The sequence below is a fragment of the Convolutriloba macropyga genome, chromosome 5 (genome assembly GCF_964194025.1).
Source record: "Convolutriloba macropyga chromosome 5, txConMacr16.3, whole genome shotgun sequence".
Classification (NCBI taxonomy): Eukaryota; Metazoa; Xenacoelomorpha; order Acoela; family Convolutidae; genus Convolutriloba; species Convolutriloba macropyga.
In genome coordinates, this window is record NC_134472.1 from 3818452 (window position 1) to 3842572 (window position 24121).

At 36.4% G+C, this 24121-nt stretch overlaps 1 protein-coding gene across 3 annotated transcripts in view; it reads left to right on the forward strand.

Moving 5' to 3' along the window:
- LOC142339054 (innexin unc-9-like) overlaps nucleotides 1-24121 on the forward strand; it is a 55664-nt gene that overhangs the window by 11677 nt on the left and 19866 nt on the right. The window contains exons 1-2 of one of the 3 annotated variants that reach the window (XM_075388711.1): nucleotides 6055-6412; nucleotides 12195-12335. In XM_075388711.1, coding sequence (XP_075244826.1) covers nucleotides 6229-6412; nucleotides 12195-12335 — 325 coding nt within the window. In that variant the 5' untranslated portion in view covers nucleotides 6055-6228. Of the gene's footprint in view, nucleotides 1-6054; nucleotides 6413-12194; nucleotides 12336-24121 lie in introns of those variants that run through there. The other 2 variants (XM_075388712.1, XM_075388713.1) reach the window with 2 other exon arrangements.

Sequence of the window (24121 nt, forward strand, 5' to 3'; positions counted from 1 at the left end):
TTAGTTTCGCAAGAGTTTTGTTTCAATTGGTTAATATCATTTCTGATTTCAGACAATTCTTGTTGAGTTTGTGTATTAAGTGAATGAATATTATCCGAAAAAGAATCAATATTGGCTTTTGTTACTGGAAGTTGACCTGTTTGCTCGCAATTTTCACAAGACCAAATTTTGCCCTTAATTTTTCCCAAAACTGCCAAAATACTGTTTGGTAAATTTGAGCACGAATCATGAAACCACGTTTTGCAGGATGTACATTGTACACAAAAGCTATCACAATTTTTCTGGCAGGATCCGCAGGGAAAATCTAATAAACTGGTGTGCGCATTAGGCTTCGCTTTTTTGTTTTTTGTCATCTTTAGAATTGCATAAAAATGGGCGTTGGGGAATGGTTTCAATTGTTTTCACAGGCAAACCGCCCCAGAAAACTTCGGGGGGGGGGGGGGACATACTGAGCTGCTTTCACAGTTAGAACACCCCGGAAACTTGGACGAAGAATAGGTACGATCTCAACGGAGAACTGATATTAAGTACTTCGGCTAGCCCCCGTAGACCCAAATAAACTACACTTCTCTTGCACTCCACGAAACAGATGGTAACAAAAGTGTGTAAGTTGTAAGTTTTACTGAATAAAAATGTTCAATTTTCAGGTTCAAACTAGAAACTATTTTAATTCTAATGGTTTCATTTACTTTTAATCAGACCCTCATTAACATTGTTTGTTAGGCTCCTATTGATCAATCTTATTTGCTTTATTTGCTAGCTCTTGTTGATGATCTTGCAGCCTCAAATCGAAATTTAAAAAAAAATGACTTTCAAAAGTTCCAAAACGCACGATCAGATTTTAAGGCCCCTGTACATCAAACAGAAAATCAGCATTGAACAATTGTCATTCAGTTGTCTTCAGATGGGGGTTTATGGATTAAAATTATCTGGTTTTTAACTTTACAGATTTACAGATCTTTTATGTTTTTCTTCACTAATCACCCATGATTCAATTCATGAAATGTTAGTAGCTTTTGGTCCTCTTTAAATTCCTGAGAATTGATTTTTTCTTCTGCAAAAATGGAAAAATTTATCCTCGAGCTCAAAAGCCTTGCCAATACTCAAACACTTCAACCTAAAACACTGACGATTATTTGTCTGTCTTTGCCTTGAAGAAGTATCAATTTTTGTAATTGATTTTAGTTTTCGTTGCTTGAACGATGACTTTTGTTATTAAAATTTGCGAATTTCTGTTATTCCTCAATGATGTAACCATGCAGATTTTTTCATCTGTCTCTTCCAGTAATTAATCCTGATTTTTCTCTCTTCTTTGTCCTCAGGGTCGCAATTTCCCCAAAAAATTTTGAGGTCACTATAATTTTTCAATTGGTTCGCTTTTCAGTTGCTTTAGTGACATGAACTTGTACATAACGTTGTCCGGCCATTCCTTTGAAGTAAAAATACGTTGTTTTTCTGAAAGTTTTCAGGGCTTGTCTCAACGTAAATCGCTTCCACTTTCTGGCTTTCAAATTTCAACGCTGTTATAGCAGATTTAAGAAGCTCAAGATGATAATTGAGGCAATAATTTTCTCCAGAATTTGCTCTGTTGCTTCTGGCTTAGTAATTTGAGCAAATGTGAGGAGAGGGCGGAGGATGTTATTGATAGAAGCCGAAAACTGGCCGACATTCGGCGAGATTTTTCAGTTTAGATTTTGAGGAATAAAGTTACTTTTGACTACATACTGGCCATAAATTTTGTGTCTGCAAGAAAATAGTTTTTGATTAAACAAATGTGAAAAGAAATCGCCGGATAGATATAAACTAATTATGCCAATGTTAAGAAAATGAGAAGAGTTTTTTGACGACGCAGTATGTAGCGCATTTTCCAGAGATAGCAAACAATCGGGACACGTGACTATAAGTCTATTATTCCCAGAAACTTTAGTTTGAAATACGCCTCATATGCACCAACAAGCGTTGATTTGAGACGATTGGAATTTCGTTTATTATCCCTTTCCTCGCATTAGTTTTTTTTTTATAGAAATGGAAATCTAAGGCTCTGCTTCAAAACTAAACAAATTATTACTTTGACGTTCATGCTTTCTGACAATTTTTAATTCCAGGTCAAGATTTCCGAACTGGTGAATGAAAGCAATCTTGATTTTATTGTTCCGACCCCCACTTTAGTGGGGAGGGAGGAACTATATACTCAACTGGGTTTTTTTGTTGTTCAGTCAAATTTGGCCGATCGATATATTCATCGTAGAGAATTGTGAGTGGTATCATTAAAAAGTCCAGCGTATAATACGGAATTAAAAAGATTTTAACAATTTTCGTTTTTTACAGGGAGTTATCGAGGTTTAAAGTTTTGTGAACATTCGACTGTTTTTGTTCACATTTTTCGTAATTTTTTCTAAATTTTGGCACAAATTTGCTAATACAATTCAAAAATTAGTTAAAATTTTTAACGGCAAAGTGTTGTTGTTACCGTTAGAGATAGAAGACCGTTGCTGCATTGTTTTTGGCTAAAACTTTTGTTAAAAATTTCAAACTTAGAACTTTTTTCATCACAAGTGGCACAAAATATGCTTTTTTTGGTCCACTTTGTTAAAGTTTGCCAGACTTAGTGACCTAGAAACCTTAAAAAAGACTTCCTAATCTCAGAAAGAGCACTAGTTGCAACTAGGCGCCGTATGAAAGTCCTCTGGATTTAAAACTTTGCCGTTTTTTTTGCAGATTTAAACCGATGATTATATAAAATGCATCGTTTTTTTAATATTTGAAGAATTCCACCCAACAATTGGTCAGTTTTCTGGGCGCGCGACAAAATCAGGGAGAAGTTTGATATTATCATGGATTCTTAGAATCAGAGACTTTTTGGTTTTTATTTTGATGCTGCCTTTTTTTCAAAATATTTTGCTATTGTTTCTGTAATGTTAATTACTGACAATATTTTTCATTCACGGCCCCGTTAACGACAGCTCCAATTTACGTAAATTTGAGGCCCAATTTCGATACAGTTTGATTTCATAGACCCAAAGGGTTTTTATGGCTTTGAGGAAGAGTTATATTAAAATTTAACTGCATTCTTGTCTTTTGCCTTCAATTGTTATTCTTTTGGCAGTCTGATTTTTAATTTTAACCACTCAAAGATCTAAATTTTTTCCTCAGGAGGTGCAAGTGAAACTTTAACATTCATTCGGTTGTTACCTAATGTCTCCTATGTTTTTGATTGTCTTTGTTTTAAGGAAAACTCTGTGATTTTTTGAAATTGTCAATTTTTATATTGTTTTAGTCGACATTTTTCTTATTCTCAGTAAGTAAATGTCAACTTTTCCTCTTTATAGAAACTAACTTAATTTCATGGCCCATTGTTTGAACAGAAGGTTTTCTTGCTCTTGGTACTAAGAGTTTTTTTGTACAAAGTTTTCTGGTTGTTGTGCATAATTGGCAATTTTTGCTGTTGTTTTGTTTCTTTTGTAAATTGTCACATTATTTGACAATCTAACTGAAAAAAACTTTTAAAATTTTGAAACTGAACATATACATTTTGTTTTCATAACATATGGTTTGAAGGGCTGCGACACCGTTCTCTTGCGGAAATTGGTAGAGTTTTTTTTGTTTTTGCCCTTTATTTGTTGCTATTTTTTGTTGTCGTACGCCAAATATTGTGTAATTAAAGGTCTCAGTGGCCAACTATTGACACACAAATGAACTTAATAGCTAATATCGGTAAATAGCTTATGGTTGTTTTCACTTTCGAATTAAAATTCTAAAAAAGTAATAGTATTCTTCAGCTTATCGTTTTTTTCTGGTTTGCGTTTTTTTCGTTTTTTACTATGTTCTATCATTTTCGTAAATTAACCTCATTATTTAGAGCTCTTTTTATGTTTTGTTCAATCAAACAATAATTTTTCTGTTGTTTAAACGTTTTCAATAATGTCTTCAGGGCTTAAAAAATTTGTTTCAGAAGAATTTTGTGAAGGTTAGATACTTTTTAGTTTTTGTGGTTTGTTGATGTCAATTTGTGATAGTTGTTTTACAAAAAGATGTCATGATGATCAAAGGAGACGCAATTAAAGATGTTTTATTCTCGCGGTTATTATCTCATATATTTAATGACTTCAAAACTGTGGTTTCGTAAAATTGTTTATGGAACTTATTAGTTCAGCTTGTATTTAATGTTATTTTATAGTCTTATGATTTAGTCTCATTAAAAACAATTGCAACCAGTTTTTCGAGTTGTTGCAAGACAAACTGTCTATTTTTTAGTCGAAACTTTTTGTTGGCTATGAACTAATAAAAAAAGAGATTTTTGAGATCTGCCAATTTTATTTCTGATAAATTGTAGCTAATCATCTCTATATACAATTCACATTATTTATCTATTGAAATACAATTTGCTCTTCATAACGGTTTTATTTTCAAATGGTCTTTCTTGTTTGAACAACCATTTTTCATAAAACCAATTTTCGTGATTTCTGCATTTTTGCCCCCTTTTTATAGGTTTTTGTTTTCTTTTCACAGTATCACAATAATGGGCGTCATTTGACTTACAAATGTTGTCAACTGCAAAAAACGCAATTTAAGATTTTTTATTATTTTTAGTGATCAGCTTAATATTTAATTGATTGGGGGACATCGTTTTCGTGCATAATTTTTTGTGCAAATTTTTCGTTTTTGCCTGCGTTTGTCGTTCTTTTTGTAGTGGAATGACATATCCTGGATAATGAAAGGCCTCAGTTGCTCTCTATTGAGGTATAAAAGACTCTCTCAATGATTTCATTTGGTGCCTATTGTTTCCAATCAGTACGAATTTAATTCCTTTTTTAAAAAAGCAATGTTTTAATAAACGCATTGTGGAAAAGTCGCTTATTTTGTTCCAAAAAATTACCAGTTAATCTTCCTAGTAAAAGTTTTATCTGATGCCATTTTGATTTGGTTATTAGCGGTTTTCAAAAAATGGACAAGGAGTTTTGGTTGTATTTAATATTTGTAACTAATTGATTTTTTTGCCGTCTTTTCTGGTAGTCATATTATGGTAGCCACAGGTCTCATAGGCTCTCTAGAGTAGATTGTTTTATTCTTTTAGTAGTTTGTTGAACGATATGTTGATATGTTAATTTTTTTAATCTCATTTGGTAGACAATTAAGTGAAAAATGTAGATGTGCGGGGTCGGAACTTAATGTGCGAATGCACATTACCGAGCCTCCTTGTTTTCCTTTACTCTTCTTTTATTTAGAGATACGCATCGTCAAATAAGTCCGTTTCAAAAGTTTTCTGGAGAAAATTTTACCTTTAGCTTGCTTTTCGTTTTGAGAATCCAGAAATCCTTGTTTTGAATTTACTGAAATGAAATGAGGAATCGGAGAACCTCAAAAATGTTTTTGTCAAAAATTTCAAAAACAGTTAATTCACTCAGAGGCCAATAACCTTGCTATGTTTCTAATACTTTCTGTGTCTATGATTCAAAAAGAGAAAAACTTGGAAAAAGTGTTTTTTGACAAAAATATTTGAAGATAAATTCAAATTTGTAACCGCTATATCATTTTAAGAATTACTTTATAAACACATGAATAGATAATAGGAACACGTTCGTGTAATATAACCTTTCTGCTTTTTTCTCCTTATAATTAATTTTCATTTCTTTTTTTTTCGTAAAACGTTTTGATTTGTATCATGCAGAATTATTCGTCATTTTGTTGCAAGCACTCGATTAAAGACTTTTTGAGAGACGCAACTCGAGCGTCAGTTGTAGGCTAGTTTGGTCTAGCGTGCTAAAACACACGAAAACGTTGTTTGTAGCGTTCTTATCTGTATTTTGTCATAATTTGTTTATAGCTTTTATATAGTTTTTCGCAGTTCACATTTTAAATTAAAAAATCCGGCGAGTGAATTTTAATTAACATTATCTATTATGCTTGATTCAATAGTAAAACACAATTATGTATCATAAATATCAAATTCTGAAGCTTTTCTGGCACTATCGTTATTATTAACCGCTTGTGTACGCACGTAGCAAAATTCAACAGAAACATAAAAGCTGAAAGTTAAAATTTAACACTTACTGACAAAGCCAAACAACAAAAACTTTTCATCTGTTTGGTAAATTTTAACAAGCTAGTGCGTTGATTTTGTACACTTTTTTGTTCTTTTCAGCGCAAAAAAATCAGCGCGGCTGAAAGTATTCAAATGGTTTTTTTGTAAACTCAGTTTTGTCAAGTTCAGTTTAACTACACGTGACAATGATAGTAGAATTAGCGTCAAAATTCTTGGAAACGCCTCCAAATTTGAGGACGACTAGTTTCACTGACAGGTGTAACTTTATGTACTCGCCTATACTGTTCGCCACTTTCTGTACTTTCACTGTACTCAGCAATGAAGTCATCGGAGATCCCATTGATTGTTGGACCCCAGAATTCTTTACAGGTTTGTTTTAACTCAGCGCATTTTTTAAGATGCATGTACAAACGCATAACTCCAGAAGAATTCCGGAAAGGACTCGAAGAAAACAAAAAAAAATAACCAATTCAAAAACTAGTACGTACCTGTTTTACTCATGAGAATTAGAAAAAAATATTTGAACTAAACTCATGATCAAAAGCTCTGATCGAAAGAAATTGAATGAAAAATAAGAAAAAAAGAAACGATTTTTTTACAAGGACACATAAGCAAAGGAAAAAAAATTATAAGGAGTATTGAAAGGCTCGCAAAACAATAGGGAAGTTGTAATACTCTAATAAGGTGTCTGAGATTATAGAAAACAAGAAAAAACTGCAAATTACTATGAAGAACAGTCGAAATTTTCTTATTTTTTGTCAAATTTCTCAACATAAAAACAAATTTTGTAAAAAAAAAATCTGTATTCACTTAGTACATAAAATCTCCAGAAGTAAAAGCGTTTTATCAATTCCTACTTAAGGCAGTAAAACAGAACAATCAGCAAAAAATTCGCCTAAAATTCAGCAAATTAACTGAAAAACATACAAATTGTAATCGAATTCATTTATATCGCCAGAAGCCTACAATCTACTATCAAACAACCCTAAAAATTATACAATATCATAATAAGATATCATCCGAATTTTAAAAAAAATAAGAATAAACTGTTTGCGAAAAATTGTTTGTTAACAAAGTTTTCGCTCGCTTACAGAAAATTTTTTCACACCTCAATTTCTCGCTCTCTAGAAAACATCGGTATGAACAACGAAGCTCTCCTTTTATCTCCACTCTTTCAATTTTGATCAGCACCCAAACCACTCTAAATTTTTTCTTTCGTTTCATTTCCTGCTTCACAATTCACTCCAATAAAATTGATTTAAAAAATTCTGCACTTCAATGCTCCACTTCCAGTCTTAATAACTTAAGAGTATCTTAGATATAACTTAAGATATACTTAAGTATATCTTGGAGATAACAAATTTTTCAAAACATTTTTCGGCCAAATATAATTGTTTATACCGGTAGAAGAAGACAATATTGCCTCCAACTGATTCATTGGTCCGTCACTTTCGATCATTTATAAAATTGGTTTTTTTCAGAATGACACAAATTGTTCTGCACTCAACTAAAACTCCAGTATTTTAACATTCAAGATTGATGGGTTACGAGTCAGTTGCACCCTTATCACTGAAACTCTGCAAGTTTGGTGAGTTTGTCGACAAAAGACAAAGACATTGTAAAATTTTATGAATTCAAGTTATATATATATATATATATATATATAAAAATCACAGCCATTGCTTCAATACTACCTAACAAAGAGTCATAAAATAACAAAGAGTCTTTACAAAGAACTTAAGATCTCAAAAACGAAATAATCGCTCTATATGGATAGAAAAGTCAAGTATGATTTTGCCAATGCGCACACATTGCATACATCACAGAGTTTCCCCACTGTCTCTGGTGCACTCCTTAGCACATCCGCTTGATTCATATGATCCAATCGTTTGTGCCACTTCCTTGCACTGTCAAGTTTCGCGCTGTTGGAACTCAACTTGAATTCTAGAACGCTGATTAGTAAGTAAAAAAAATTTTTTTCCGTTAGTTTTACCCGAGTTCCCTTCTGGTGTTTCTTGCAGCTACTTCTTTTCTCGAAAGTGAAGCTATGTCTCCACTCCGTGCATCTTGAGACTGATAAAAGGTTTGAAGAATAGTCAGGCACACACAAAACATTTTTGAGTGCGCATTGGATTTCCCCTTTGTTCGAGGGTATGCTGATCCTCACACAGCCTCTGCCCACAACTCTGGAAAATTCTCCGTTGGAATTTCTGAGAACTGATTGAATGGGCACAAATTTCAGGAAAACGTCAATGTTCGTCACTATGTGATCTGTACAACCACTGTCCACTGGCATGCCCGCTGTCTTCCACTGGGTAAGAGCTGCCCAATGTTCCTCGTCTGGTGAAGCCAATGTTGGACCCATTGCCACTGACTCATGTTTGCCTCCATCTCTTTGTCTCTTGCATGCCCTGTCTAGGTGACCTTTCTCACCACACTTGCTGCATTGTGCTGTCTCCTTACTCCTGCAATCCTTGGCAAAGTGTCCAGGGATCCCACACACAAAGCAGTTTCCTTTCTTGGTTCCCTTCTTGAAATCGCGCTTCACTACAAGTGCCCCTGAACCGCTCTGTCCCTTGTGCCTCTGTGCTGTGCTCTCATGGAAGTTCTGCAGCCTTTTCCTCAACTCGGTGAAGTTCGTTGCCGGGTTGAAGCTTTCCAGTATAACAAAACTTTCATACCTCATTGGCAGACCATTGAGTACCAAGGCGTTGAAGAGCGTCTCTGAGACTGTTTACCCTGCTTCTTGTAGCCTTGTGAACAACTCTTGTCCTCTGATGAAGAAAATATCCTGATCCTTAGAATCCATGAGCTGCACTCGAGCAAGCTGTGCCACCAAAGACACCCTTTTTGTCGACTCCACACTCTGAAATCTTGCTTGCAAAAGCTTCCAAGCATTTGCTCCAGCTCCTATGCCGTTATCTCCCACACAGTCACGTCTCATCAGCATTAGGGTTGTTGCATCTATAGTCAGTGCCAGATGGCATAACACATTGTTCCGTTTCTCCTTGATCTCTGCAAATTCCTTCCCACAAGCATCCTTCAGCATCTTGTGGTTCTTCTTCTTATCATTGCTTTCCCCATTGGCTAGTGGTGCTGGCTCATTGGGTTGCTCCTCTGTCCAAAGTAGTGATTTGTAGAGACCTTTCGTCTGCATCCCTGCCACAAATCTTGTGCACCAGATTGGAAAGTCCTGTGCGTTCCTTGTGTAGGTCAGCAGCTTCATTGTCTGTTGATCCACCGTAATTTTAGCAGGCAAAACAGTAGTTAAAAGAAAAGGTACTAAGCAGAAAAGAATTATGACTGTCAACAACACATTAGTTTTGTTTTAGAAATTAGTTTTATGAGTTAGGAAATTGCTGAGCCCACAAACTGTTGTGTTTTGGGTCTTCGCAAGCGGAAAAAGGCGTTTTTCAACTATGTAGAAAATTTATTTTCTTAAAATCAGACAATAACAAGAATGATATTTTACAGCAGATTTTAAAGATTTACATGAGAGATCTGATTATTATATCAAGATGGTTATTTGATTTTGGGGATGAAAAAAGGCTCAAAAATCAGCTGCATATATACTCATTATCAGCGTCAGAAAGTCAAGAAACAAAACTAATCTTAGTACCATGATTTACCGTGGGGATCGCAAGGGTTACCCAATATGGTTTGCTTCTGTGAATTTCTTAGAAATCAGTCGCAGGGAATACCATAGATGGTATGCATTTACACTTTTCTAAGAATTCGTTCACATTTCCGGTGTTATCATAATCATTCAATGCATGCTGGGAAGATATTACATCAAATAATCTCACTCTAAGAATAGTTATCTAGATTCACCAATTTGAACCGAATATTGATTATAAGCACCATTTCTTGACGATTCTTTTATATAAAAATCAAATTTTGTGATTAAAATCAATTTGCTCCTGTCTTGGTAATCTGGTAAGTTAAATTTTCTTTCTATTAATTCTCACTAAGTTCATGACTATAGTTTGATTGAAATTCTAACAACCTCGAAATGTAATTTCATTTAAAAATTTTAACCACTAATAATTGGCCTGATTGTAATTTATTGGTTCAGCGTGATTTGACGATTTGTTTACGATTTGTAAATAATATACATTTCAAATTACAATTTTCAATTTTTGTTAATAATGAACAATGAGTTTGCATTTTCTAGAATATGTATTGTCAACAATAATACTTCATTTATGCTATTAGAGAACTGAAAACTTGACATTCAGTTATGATAGAAAATCGTTTTTTTTTTTCAATTTCTTTGTCAAATACAAAAAATTGGAATGTTTATATCATTTTTGTCCTGAAAATTTTAAACTGTTGGTTTTAAAATTAGTTTAATGGTAGTCAAAATAAACCGAGATTATTTAATAATGGAAACTATGCATAGCTGCAAGATAAATTGTTTTGTTTGAGAAAAAATTGCAAACGAGTTTATTTATTGGAAAAAATCCGTGTTTTCTGTCGATACTAAGCTTTTTATTGTAAATCCTTTGATCCTTTGACAAATTTGATGCATTCTGTCCTTGCCAATCCAATCAAACGCGGGTATTCTTATCGACTCTGCGCACTTTATTCTGTAATTCGTCCATTCAAAAATGTCAAATTTTGCGTTTTCTGATTCAATGCCGCGTTACCTGTTCTACCAAAGTTCTCGAGGTATGTGGTTTTCATAATTTTCTTGCTACCAATTGCGCTGGGTTCATTCAGTTATTTCAGCTGTTTCGGTTTTTGGTATTGCTTTTTTGCTGAGAAGATAGGCAATTTTTCTTCATTTTTTCTCTTTACAATCCGCAAATTGTTCCAGAAGACCATAGATTTTCGTAGTATTTTGTTTGTATCTTTGAAGTATCTCAAATAAACAGTATAAGCTTAAGAATTATAGCCTGGACAATTAAGACATCTTCTGGCCACTATTTAAATCAACCGATCAACTTTTTTTGCGTTTCCATATTCTGGACGATACTATGAGGTATTGATGTCTAGATTACCGTTATTCTACAACTTTGTGACAAGCTATCATATTTTAATCTCGCTCCTTAGAAAGGCCATTCCCGTACCTAGCAACTTTTGAAAGGAACGCTAGTCGACCTAAAAGACTAAAAATATCTTTTTTAGAACAATTTGATTATGGAGAGCCATTCTGACCCATGAGAAAAATTTCGCTCTAGCAGTTTTGCTTTTTCATTCTGTAATCTGATCGCGTATTTTCCTTCATCACAATTTTTGTTCCTGAGCTTTTTTTTATAACGCAATTATCTCAGTCATGGTAGCATTTTAATACGTATCTGGACTATCCTTAATATTCTACGTAACGCGTCCACTGGGTTTGATCAATTTAAACCTGGCTGGCAAATGGAAAATTTTTGGAACTGTTCTAGGGTTCGAATTAATTTTAACAGTTTGTATGTCAGTTTTCTGATTTTGAAGCAGCTTGAGACGATATTTAGGACACAACATTCGATAGATTATCATTTGTCTTCATTCCTATATAAATGTCATATATTAATGCCAATAATTACAACTTAGATAAATAAGCTTATATAAAGAGAAAAAAGCTTAATAAAAAAAATAGCTTAGAAATCAGAAAATAACTTGACTTTATTTCGAGTTTTTTGGCTAAAACGTTTAAATTACAGTTTGCTGCGGATAAACCATTCACCGAGGCGTTGTGGGGTTCATCCATTTTTCATTATATCATTCGGCACGACTATAAAAATTAAGCTTTTCATTAAAAAGCTCTTTTCTATAAACATACGGAAATGAGGATATCACCGTTACAATCTCTCGGGGAACTTCTTTTTCTCTCGTTTATTTTTATTTTGTTGTGTTTCGTTTAAGAAGTGTGGCAACAGGACCAGAATCTTTTCAAAAAGTATGAGCGGAATGTGCTGAATTTTTGTCTAAAAAAGTGCTGACTTTTATGAGGGAAATTTGCGGAAAATACACTGAGTTTATATACGAAATGCGCTCGAAAGCGTTGAAGTCAACGCATTCCGCGCATTTTCATCTCATTTTAGGACATTCATTTCATTCCTTAGAAAATTATTGCTCTGGAATGGTTCTAACACCTCGAGCCGGGTCTAAACTTCTTCATTATAATGACTTTTCCCTTGATTTAACTAATCGCTGCTTCCAGCTCAGTGGATTCAGTTTGTGGACAACATCTGTTGGATGAAGAGTACATACTACATCCCTATCAATGTAAGTGTGGAGGCTGGAAGAGAGGAGGAGCTGGAATTCGAGATCAAGTACTACCAGTGGATTCCCATCATATTCGGTATAGCTTCCAACAATCTATTCCCAGCCGGTTGCGAAAAGAAACCCCCACGGAAAAAAACACCCAATTCATTTTAGATAGGAAATAAACCCCCACGGAAATAAACCCCCACAGAAATAAACCCCCACGGAAATAAACCCCCACTTTACTATCAAAGAGCTGCGCATTTAGCGCGTTTGGCCATGCCTCGAGGGCCATGGCCATGCCTCAGCGGCCCGTGGGACTTGATATGAAACTATCACAACCGAACAAACTATCAGAATCAAAATTCAATTTTAAAATGGGGGTTTATTTCCGTGGGGGTTATTTTCCGCGGGGGTTTATTTCCTATCTAAAGTTAAGTGGGGGTTTTTTCCGTGGGGGTTTATTTCCTAGACCTATTTTTATCATTATAGGTAAATTGTTTCACGCTGAGATTTCAGCATTGCTTAGTGAATTTTGGTCATTGACTTTCTGTATCTCAAATTAACTAAAGAATTCACTTTCATGTAACGTGCGTGATTGAATACAAGGTGAGATAAATTTATGACGATACCAAGCGCAACCACAATTTGGTATGCAGAGATGTCGATTGACCCGAATCGGTTATGAATAGAGTGCAGATCGAAACAAATGTACGTGCTCAACTTTGATTTGACCAGTGAGCTGTGTTCTCGACATCAGATGAAGAAAAAATATAAGTAGTTATAACCATGGCTCGACCAAGAGAATTAGCAAGCAAAAGATAACAAACTACAAATATAAAAAAAAACAATTAATACCTCGCGGTGCTTATCTTCAGAACTTTTTATAGGGGCAAAGAATTAAATTTGAAACAAAGCCCTTTGCTCTTGGCGACATGATGCGGTTTAATATTTGTCAACAATTATTGCAAACTCAAAATTTTGCTGAGCTTGAAAGCCAACTGGGCCAGATTTTTACTGCTGGACCAGATAGGGTAGTGGAAAGCAAACAAATTAACAATAGTGAGATTCACCCAACTTTTCTTATTTTTTGCCATTTCCTGCCAAGGTGTCTGAATCACTCAGTTTTCTGCAAACCCAATGGTCAGCACACCAACCTTTTCTTGAATTCAAAACATTTCGAAAACACCTTTTCGGAGCAAAAAAATTCGATTGTCAGCTAACTTGTCTAGGAAAAATTTTTTGTAAGTGTTGCATATGAGCTCCACTACGTAGTCAATGTAGGATGTTAGAATATCGATCAAACTATACTCCTGAACTAAGTGAGAATTAACAGAAAGAAAGTTTACCTTACCAGATTACCAAGACAGGAGCAAATTGATTTTGTTAACAAAGTTTCTATAAATGAAACGTCAAGAATTGGTGGGTAGAATCAATATTCGGTTCAAAATGGTGAATCTAGGTAACTATTCTTAGAGTTAGATTATTTGATATGAAATCTTCACAGCATGTATTGAATGATAAATATACCACCGGAAATGTGAACGATTTCTTAGAAAAGTGTAAATGCATACCATCTATGGTATCCCCTGCGACTGATAGAAAGATTGCAGAAGCAAAATATATTGGGTAACCCTTACGATCCCACTGTAAACTATGATGATATGATCAGTTTTGTATCTTGACTTTCTCGCACTGGTAACATTTATATATATATACGGCTGATTTTTGAGCCTTTTTTCATCCTCAAAATCAAATCATCAACTTGATCTAGTAATCAGGTCTCTGCCGTAAATCTCTAAATTTTACTGTAAAATATCATTTTTGTTATTCTCTCATTTTGAGAAATTAGTTTTTCTACTTAGTTAAAAACGCCTTTTATTCCGCTTGCGAAAACCCATAAACCAACAGACTATGGGCCTAGCAATTTTCGGAGTCAAAAAATAATTTCTAAATCAAAACACCACAACAATGAGCCTGCACCGCTAGCCAATGGGGCGCGCAATTATGAGATGAAGAACCACAAGGTGGTGACGGATGCATACGAGAAGAAAATTGCAGATATCAAGGAGAAACGGAACAATGTGTGGTGCCATCTGGCACTGACTCTAGATGCAACAACCTTCATGCCGATGAGGCGTGACTATTTGGGAAATGATGGCTTCAGATATGTAGCAAAGGCTTCAAGCTTTTGCATAAGAGATTTCAGAGTGTAGAGACGCCGACATTGGTGACTTTGGTGGCCCAGCTTGCTCGACTTCAGTTCGAGTATTCCGAGGATTTGGATAGCTTCTTCATCATAAGACAGGAGTTGCTCACAATGCTATAGGAAGCAGGTGCAGCAGTTTCAAAGACCCTATTCAACGCCGTGGTCCTCAATGGTCTGCAAATGAGGTATGAAAGATTTGTTGTACAGGAAAACTTCAACCCGGCAAAGAACCTCACAGAGTTCAGAAAAAGGATTCCGAACTTCCATGAGAGCACTGCACGGAGAAACAAGTGACAAAGTGGTTTAGTGGCACTGGCAGTGAAACGTGACTTCAAAAAGGGACCCAAGGAAGGAAACTATTTTGTGTGTGGGGTCCATGGACACTTTGCCAAGGACTGCAGGAGGAAAGAGAGAGCACAATGCAGCAAGTGTGGAGAAAAATGACACCTAGACGGGGCATGCACGAGACAAAGAGATGGAGGCAAACATGAGTCAGTGGCAATGGTTTCAGTATTGGCTACACCAGACGAGGAATACGGGGCAGCTCTTACCCAGTGGAAAACAAAAGGTATGCTAGTGGACAGTGGTTGTACAGGTCACATAGTGACGAACATCGACGCGTTCCTGTACTTTATACCCATTCAATCAGTGGTCAGAAATCCAAACGGGGAGGCTTCCAGAGTAGTGGGCAGAGGCTGTGTGAGAATCAGCATACCCTCAAACAAAGAAGAATTCCAATGCGAACTCAAAATTATTTTGTGTGTGCCAGACTATTCTTCAAACCTCCTATCAGTCTCAAGATGCACGAAGTGGGGACATAGCTTCACTTTTGAGAAAAGAAATAGCTGCATGAAACTCCAGAAGGGAACTCGTGTAATACTAACACCTGAAAATAATTTGTTTTACTTACCCTGCAGCGTTCTAAATTTCACGATGAGTTCCAACAGCGTGAAATTTGTCAGCGCAAGGAAGTGGCACAGAGGATTGATTCAATTGAATCAGGCAAATGTGGTCATTAATGCACTTAAGACAGTGGGGAAACTTGATGGTGTATGCAGTTTGTGCGCATTGGCCAAAATCATAAAGACTCCAGTAACAAGAGTGGCAGAGATCCAAGCAGAAGAGAAGCTGGAGAGCGTTTTCAGAGAGGTGATAGTACCTTTCACAGTAGAGTCACTGTCAGGGTTCCAGTTCGGCATTGTGTTTGCATACCAGTATGCGAAATTTGTTTTTGTGGACTTGTTTAAGGCAAACAATGAAACGCTGGCCCGCCTGAAGAAGTTTTTTCTCCGTGTGGTGACGCCCAAGAAACTGAGACAAGCAAATGCGAAGGAGTTTCTCTCAGACCAGTTCAAAATGTACTGCTTAGATTCAGGCATTATGCAGGAAAAGACCATTCCAGAAACGCCACAACAGAATGGGTTAGATGAGGTGTGCAACTGGGGATCTGGCACCCAGTTGATGGCAATCAAGAAGGTGGCAACAAATAGCTGCAGGGCACATCTGCAATAAAGGAGGAGTGGCATGACGCAGAGTTCGTGAACACTCAAGAAACAACACTGAGACGAGATGCTTCGGATGTTGACGAAGCAGCGCTAGATGAGGAATCTACTGCAGCAAGAGGGAGTCTCAGAGACTCCGCGTCACTAGAAGACAGTGACACAGAGGACTTCTCACAGTCAGAGACAGTTGGCTTCTTTAAAGAGACATTGGAACAAGCACACAGGGCAGACCCCAGACGAGGTAGACAAGCAAAAAATGTTAGAATTTTCTTTGGAGAAGGCGGGCTCATCTTGTTGTGATTGATGGTGACTATGTGGAACCCAAAACAGTCTACGAAGCCAAGCAGGGTGACCACTGGGACCAGTGGCACCGGGCAAAGAAGGATGAGGTCAGGGCACTCCAAGACAACCAGACTCGGAACCTAGTGAGACCACCCACAGACAGGGACGTCATACAGGGCAAATGGGTCTACAAAGTGAAATTGGGACCCGCTGGTCAAGTCAACAAATACAAGGCACGCTATGTGGCGAAAGGTGTCAAACAAGTGGAAGGACTGGACTATTTTGGGTCTATTGAGCCTACCTATAAGCCAGAGACATTTAGGATTCTACTTCAACTATCAGCGAAGCAGGGCCATGTGATGCACCAGTTTATTGCACTCACCAATAGAAGAAGGAGTGTACCTGGAAGAGCCACATGAGTTTGTAAAACAAGGATTAGATGGAGTGAAGTTAGTATGTCGACTGAATAAATATATTTATGTTTTGAAACAGACAGCTAACAACTGGTATAGGGAACTGGCAGATTTCCTACTGAGACAGGGTTCCACCAGAAGCAGAAACGATCATTGCTTGTTTGCGAGGGCAGAGAAAGAGGGTCACACCTTCATATTGGTCTGGGTTGAGGACATTATAGTAGCTTAAAGAAGCGTGACATTGATCTCTGATGTCAAAAAGGCACGCGAGGCAACATTTCACATGGAAGACAGAGGGAGACTATACTGGTTTGTGGGTCTGAGAATCAGATGGGAAGAGGTCAAAGTCACAATTGACCAAGAACGCTTCATAGAGACAAAGCTCGAGCGGATTCAAATGCATCATTGCAAACCCTCAAGATCTCCAGCTGATTTGAACTTAAAACTTCAGAAAGCACAGAACGAAGACCAAGAAGTGGACCAGACGATCTACAGAAGCTTGTTTGGATCACTTCTGTATCTGGCCAAACAGACGAGGCCAGACATCATATTCACAGTCAACATTCTGTCCAGACACATGAATGCACCTACACAATCCACACTGACTATGCGGAAAACGACTTCTGCAATATCTTCAAGGCTCAAAAAGTTTAAATATTCCTACTGCCAAAATGGCTGCCGACATCTTCACGAAACCCTTACCCGTATCGGAAGTGGAAACATTCAGAACTGTTTTAATGGGAACAGACTCTACGCATTCAGCTCAAGTCTGAGTGGGGGCCCAGCTTGCTCGACTTCAGCTCGAGTATTCTGAGGGTTTGGATAGCTTCTTCATCATAAGACAGGAGTTGCTCACAATGCTATAGTAAGCAGGTGAAGCAGTTTCAAAGACCCTATTCAACGCCGTGGTCCTCAATGGTCTGCAAATGAGGTATGAAAGATTTGTTGTACAGGAAAATTTCAACCCGGCAACGAACCTTACAGGGTTCAGAAAATCGATGCCGAATTTCCATGAGAGCGCTGCATGGAGAAACAAGTGACAAAGTGGTTTAGTGGCACTGGCAGTGAAACGTGACCTCAAAAAGGGACCCAAGGAAGGAAACTGATTTGTTTATGGGGTCCCATTATACTTTTATCACGCCTTTTATTCCGCTTGCGAAAACCGGTAACCCAACATAGGATTATTTTGAGTATATATACTCGATTTTTTCCCTCATTTTCAGGCCGCATGTCTTAAGACTAGGTATATAAACCTGTATAGAAACCAGTTAAACAAGGCAAATTTACTTCAAAATTGCTTTTGTTTCACAATTTGATATATATATATATATATATATATATATATATATATATATAACCATATTTCACGATGCTTGTGTTGGGGACTAATGTAAACGCTTTGGACAATACTTCGTAACTAATTTCAGAAATAGTCAGAAAGTCAGAAAGTCAGAAATGTAAAGCAAGAGTAGTTTCATCATTTTTTACTAAAGTAATGCTTATGTTGAATAGTTAGCTTAACTAAGCTAAGTTTTCAAATTACATCATTCTAAAAATAGAATGATGAAATTAGCTGATCCATTCATATTGCGTAAAATGTCCGTTCAGCCAAACGGACATTTTACCGTCCAGCCAGCAGGACGGGAATTATCCCGTTCTGAGAACTATATATAGCAAAGCAAAAAACACAACTTTGAGAAATTAAGAATTAACAACTCAGAGAAACTGAGAATTTAATATCTCCAAATTGAGAGAATAATCTCATATAAAAATAATCAAATCTGAATTGCCAAACCTTTTCTCAACTATATCTAATAACGAATAGTTAGAGATATTATCCAAATCAGAGCTTTATTCAATAATGGATAAATAGTTACTGATAATAATTCAAGTTAGTAAAGTTTTTACTAACCTTCCCGACCTTGTTTTTTTTATAAGTTAACTTTTATAACTTAAAATTTTTAACTTTTATAACCTCATAACTTTACTTGTAAATTTATCTATGTTAGATTTCTATAAAGATTATATGAAACTTATAACTAGATCAATTAGTCAAATTTACTTACTTAGATCAATAAATATTTTTATGAGACTTATCAGGCTTAAAAAGATAGCATATACTAGGAGTACGATCATCGAGTCAGAAGTTTGAACCTTCGCAACCCATACCCTCTAGTATAAACTGTTGCGACCAGTGAGGCACGTAAAAATATTTTCTAAGCACTGTAATCACTTTTAAAATATAAACCAAGTTAATGGCCTCAGGCGGAGGAACTGGAAGTGGCACCGGTACTGGTGGCACTGGTACTGGAACAACCGGTACGGCTACATTAGTAAGAACACTTACTGATACACCTCTCTCCCATCCGAATATGTCACATGCTACATTCTTGGGAAATGACCCCAGACAAAACGCGAATGAGTTTTGGAGTTCTATAGAACAAAAATTAAACTTCTCTTTGGGCACAACGTTACCTACCGATGCTGCCGTTTTAGCAAATCACCAAAATAGACGCTAAGCGCTATTTGGATCTTTACTGACAGAAACCGCATTAGAGTGGTTCAATACTATTGACCCCACTAGAACCCTGGATCAAATAAAAGGATATTTCATAACCCGGTTCACAGATAGTCGTGACCAATTCAAATATCGACTCGAAGTTGAAGAAGCAACCAGACAGGAAGGGGAATTAATTAAAAAGTATTTCCACCGAATTAAGCATATTGCTGACAGAGGATAGCCTGAAAAAATACCCGCACGATTAACTGATCCTGGCCAAATTGCTACTGAACAAACAAAACAACAGCGACAAAGAGAGCAAAAGTATATTGATTTTGCTATCAGGGGCCTACAACCCCCATCTCTAAAGCGCAAAGCTCATGAATACAGAATAGAAAATCCGGATAAAACGTGGGACGAAGTACAAAATCACTTAATAAAAAAGGACTTAACATTTACTGGTAGCACTGACGGCACAGTAAAACAAACAAATGATAAAATTTGTAGTCTTGAAGCACAAATTAAAGAGCTAACTCGCCTAATAAGAAATAACGAAGTAAGTGCTATTAACTCAGGGTCTTTTAAAGACCTCAATGTAAAAGGACGGCTGAATAACACACGCTTTTGCAACTATTGCCGTAATCATGGGCATTCTATTTCTAACTGCTCTAAACATAGGATTGATGAAGGATTTAAAAAAATGAAAAGAGAACTCACTGAGGAAAAGGAGAAAAAACATCCTTCAGTACTGACTACAAAAAACTGACTAACAGTAAGCCGTATTTCAATACCCAGAATCGTCCAAATAATACTAACAGTGGATATGACAATCGCAGGTACGGAAATGAACACTATTACAATAATAATTATAAAACCTATGAACAAAAGTTCCCCCAAAACAACCAGTTCAGTCCGCATGAAACTGATGCCAGACAAATTTATGAACGTGAGAATCAAAATTTTCAACGTTCTTGTCCCCCCCCACGCGCATACTAATCAATTCCAAGCATCAAGTAGTAGATATTATGATCAACAACACCGCTCGTCCCACTCTGTTCACTGGGTAGAGGATCAAAACCAACAAACAGAATATTACGATCAGAATAATTACACCGATGCTATTACAGACTTCTTTCCTTTAAACTTCTAAGGTCTCCGAAAGTTAATACAAATAGTAACATAAAATCCAGGATTTACCTAAATATGTATTATTTCACCACCGGAGACATAAATAAAAATAGTGGACATGAAATTGAATATCTAATTGACCCAGGTTCGACATGTACGATAATAAACTACCACACATTTCTAGAAATGCAAAAGTTGAACCCTAGCATGAGGATTTTCTCAGCCATAAACATCACAAAATCCTATAATGGATCACAAATTCGAATGTTAGGCCATACTACAGTAACATCATACTTTGATACTGACGGAAAGTATGAAGCGAACTATAAGGTATGCGTTACACAAGAAGGAACGTCTAACCTGATTGGAGTTGATTTCTGTCATATTTTCTTTAAAGCTCTGTATTTTGATATTCCTGCTGTAGAATTAAAAGAACACACAGGAGTAATCAGTTATGGAACACTGAATAATGAAAAGCAGTATCCACAAGTATCAGAAACAGAAGCAATAATCTTGTTCCAGCCACTTTATGTACAGGCAAGATCAACCTATTTGTACAAACACCAAAACATTGATTTATGTTACCCCAAGGCACTTCTTTTCTGCCGCACAAAAATACAGTAAAAACAGAACTAGTGTTTATTAACACACTTTGTACACAAAAAGAGAAAACACTAACTATACTAAGAGAAAACCACAAAATCACCCTATTACACTTAATAAAGGTATTATCGGGTACGCTGTATGTGATCTAGTTTTAAGTCGTGATACGCGCAAATTCAACATACGTGATTGTAGTGAGTTTGCATACTCAGTATTAAATAAGTATGAAGAACTAGATAATTGTTTTATGCTCAGTACAGTTGTTAAATCAGTACAAGAGGCTGAGTCGAACGAGTCCGATAGTTGCATAAACTATATTAACCACGAAGAACAGTCAATATTCAATAGTAGTATGGCTATCGTACACACAGGTTCTAAGGACTGTGCTATGATAAAGGATTTGCACTCATGTTGTGTAAAAAGTTCCCCGACTTGAGAGAACATTGTAAGTGGCAAGTAAAAGTGAACGACCGTGACGGAAATACAATAAACCAAAATGGATTACAATACATTGCTCCTAGCCTCGGACACCAGATCTTTATTCTAATAACTAAAGAAAAAAATAATAGTAAACCGTCTATTGAAAGTATTACAACCGCACTATTCGAACTTCGCAGTATACTTCTAGTGCAAAACATTAGATGCATAACTATGCCAATAAATGCATGTGGATTAGACAAAATGGACTGGTCTGAGATATCTGCATTGCTATACAATGTATTTAATTCTTCGGGAATTAAAATATATGTTTACGTGAGTAAAGCCGAAATTAATCATACGCCGTCCTCTGCACAATACACAGATGAAAACATCGAAGAGATATTCGGAATCTTAGGCGATGAAATTGTGAACAAATGCAAAAATGATGCTGAAATAGCAACTGACTTCTCAAATGATGCAAAAACCTTATGCAAGCCCAATAATACTGAACAATTTCCCAAGTTCAGAACAACTGAACAAAACCACTTCATTATTCATGAAGTTGTTCATGAAGGAGTCGATACACGACCAAAAAATGCAAGTAAAAATTATGCACACTATATCGAGTATCTTAAAAAGTTTGATTTCACACAGAGTGATTTAACGGATGATGAATTCAGAGCACTTCTAGAAGTTCTTCTAAATGATGAGGACGTATACTCTCATCACAAGTATGATATCGGCCGCACGAAACAGAAATTCCACATACCCCTAAAAAGATTGTGAATTTAAAAAGCAACGACCCAGCAAAGTCCCCCTACATTTGCGTGACAAGTTAGAGGCATTAATGGACGAATTAATACAATCCGGATTAATACGCGAGCTAAATGAGCATGACGATTTAAATAGCTGGTTTGTAAATCCAATTATTATACTGCCTAAGAAGGACTATGTAAAACTTGTAATTGACGCCCGCTACCTCAACTCAATTAGAGATACAAGTAACTCAATTTGGCCGCTCGAGCCACTACAAATTCTGATGACAGAAGTAAATGGAGCATATTTTACAAGTAGTGATTTATCGTGCGCTTATCATCAACTGCCCCTTACAGAAGAAACTCAGAAATTAACTAGTTTTTTTGTAGGTGGACGTCAATATACCTATCAAGTCGGATTTTACGGCTTAAAGCAGCTTCCGAACTTCTTTAGTAAACTCATCCGACGTCCTCAGCGTATTAGGGGCGATGGGATTTTATGCAAATTATGTTATAAACTATCTTATTGACGCAAAACCGCTATATGATTTAGTTAAGAATGAAACAAATTTCGAATGGCTGGATAGCCATCAACAAGTATTCGATAAACTGAAAACAAATTTTGCACACAATATTTCCGTCCCTATCCCCAACCCAAAATACCGCTTCCATATACATGCTGACTCTTCCAACTTAGGAACTGGTAGTATATTAATACTTAATACAACAGTTCGCCGAGGGGAAACGAATTGTTTCTGCAAACTCCCCTGTATTCGATAAAGCAGAACAGAAAATGTCCCCACATCATAGAGAACTCTGCGGAATAATATCAGCATTACAAACTCACGAGTTCTACTTTATAGGCTCCCCCTATCCAATATATCTATTCTGCGATCACAGACCCATACTATTCCTCTGGTCTCGCCGCGGACAATTATCACATAGATTCTTTAAGTATCAAGTTGTGCTTACTAATTTTCAGAATCTAAAGATAATATACACTGAAGGTAAAAACCTTGCTTTCCCCGACTTACTTAGTAGACAAGTCCCGCAAGAAGAAGCGAGAAAAATGCAATTTGAACACAAAACAGTCCCAAAGGACATTCGCTTCTACACATCGGATTATAAACCGATAAATTATTCAATACTACACTGTGACAAAAAGAAAGCACCCCCAAATACTATCTATCCGGTAATTGCACATATACCCGGACAGAAAAAAAAACTAAATATAACCGACGAAGATTTTAACGACGCAAGTGACGATATAGAGCAAACATGTAGTGCAATATACAATATTGCCGACTCGTTCAGATATGGACGACAAATAAATCAAATCAGAAAAATGTCTTCGGAAAATGTATATACAGAGAGCCTTAGCGATCATACATATGAAGAAATACCCGAAGAGGTACATGCAGTAGGCGACGGTCTTGACGACGAAGACTGGTTAGAATTGCAAAAAGGAAGTATAGATATATCCTTAATACAAGAACTAGAGCAAGCGAAAGAGGAATACAAGCAACGCACGCATAAGTGTGACATTATAGAACCGACAACTCTACATACAAAAGAAGTTAGAGTATCTTGTAAAGACTTACTACAAAAATTAACAGAGTTTACTAAACAAGATCAACTAGACACAGATACAATTCTGCGCGAACAAATAAAAGATCGGTTTTAAAAACCGTTCGCCAATGGCTAAAGGCAGGCAAAGAACCGCCGAGCACAAGTACAATTAAGCATTGTAAAGGACTACGTGCATAAAAAATATATTTAACCTTCTACTACTCGAGAAGCAATATGACTTCCTATGTTACAGTAAACCAGACGAGAGCGGTTTATACGATACAAAAATATGTGCTCCACTATCGTTATTTATGAAATGTTTTGAGTTAGCACATAATAATCCTCTAAGTGGGCATCGTTGAGATGCATGTACATTTAACAACATTAGTAGATTCTTTTACTGGCCCGGAATGTACAAATGGGTTTTAACGCTAATACATGATTGCTTAGATTGTCAGAAGAATAAACCACAAAGACATGATCTAAACGAAGCACCCTTAGA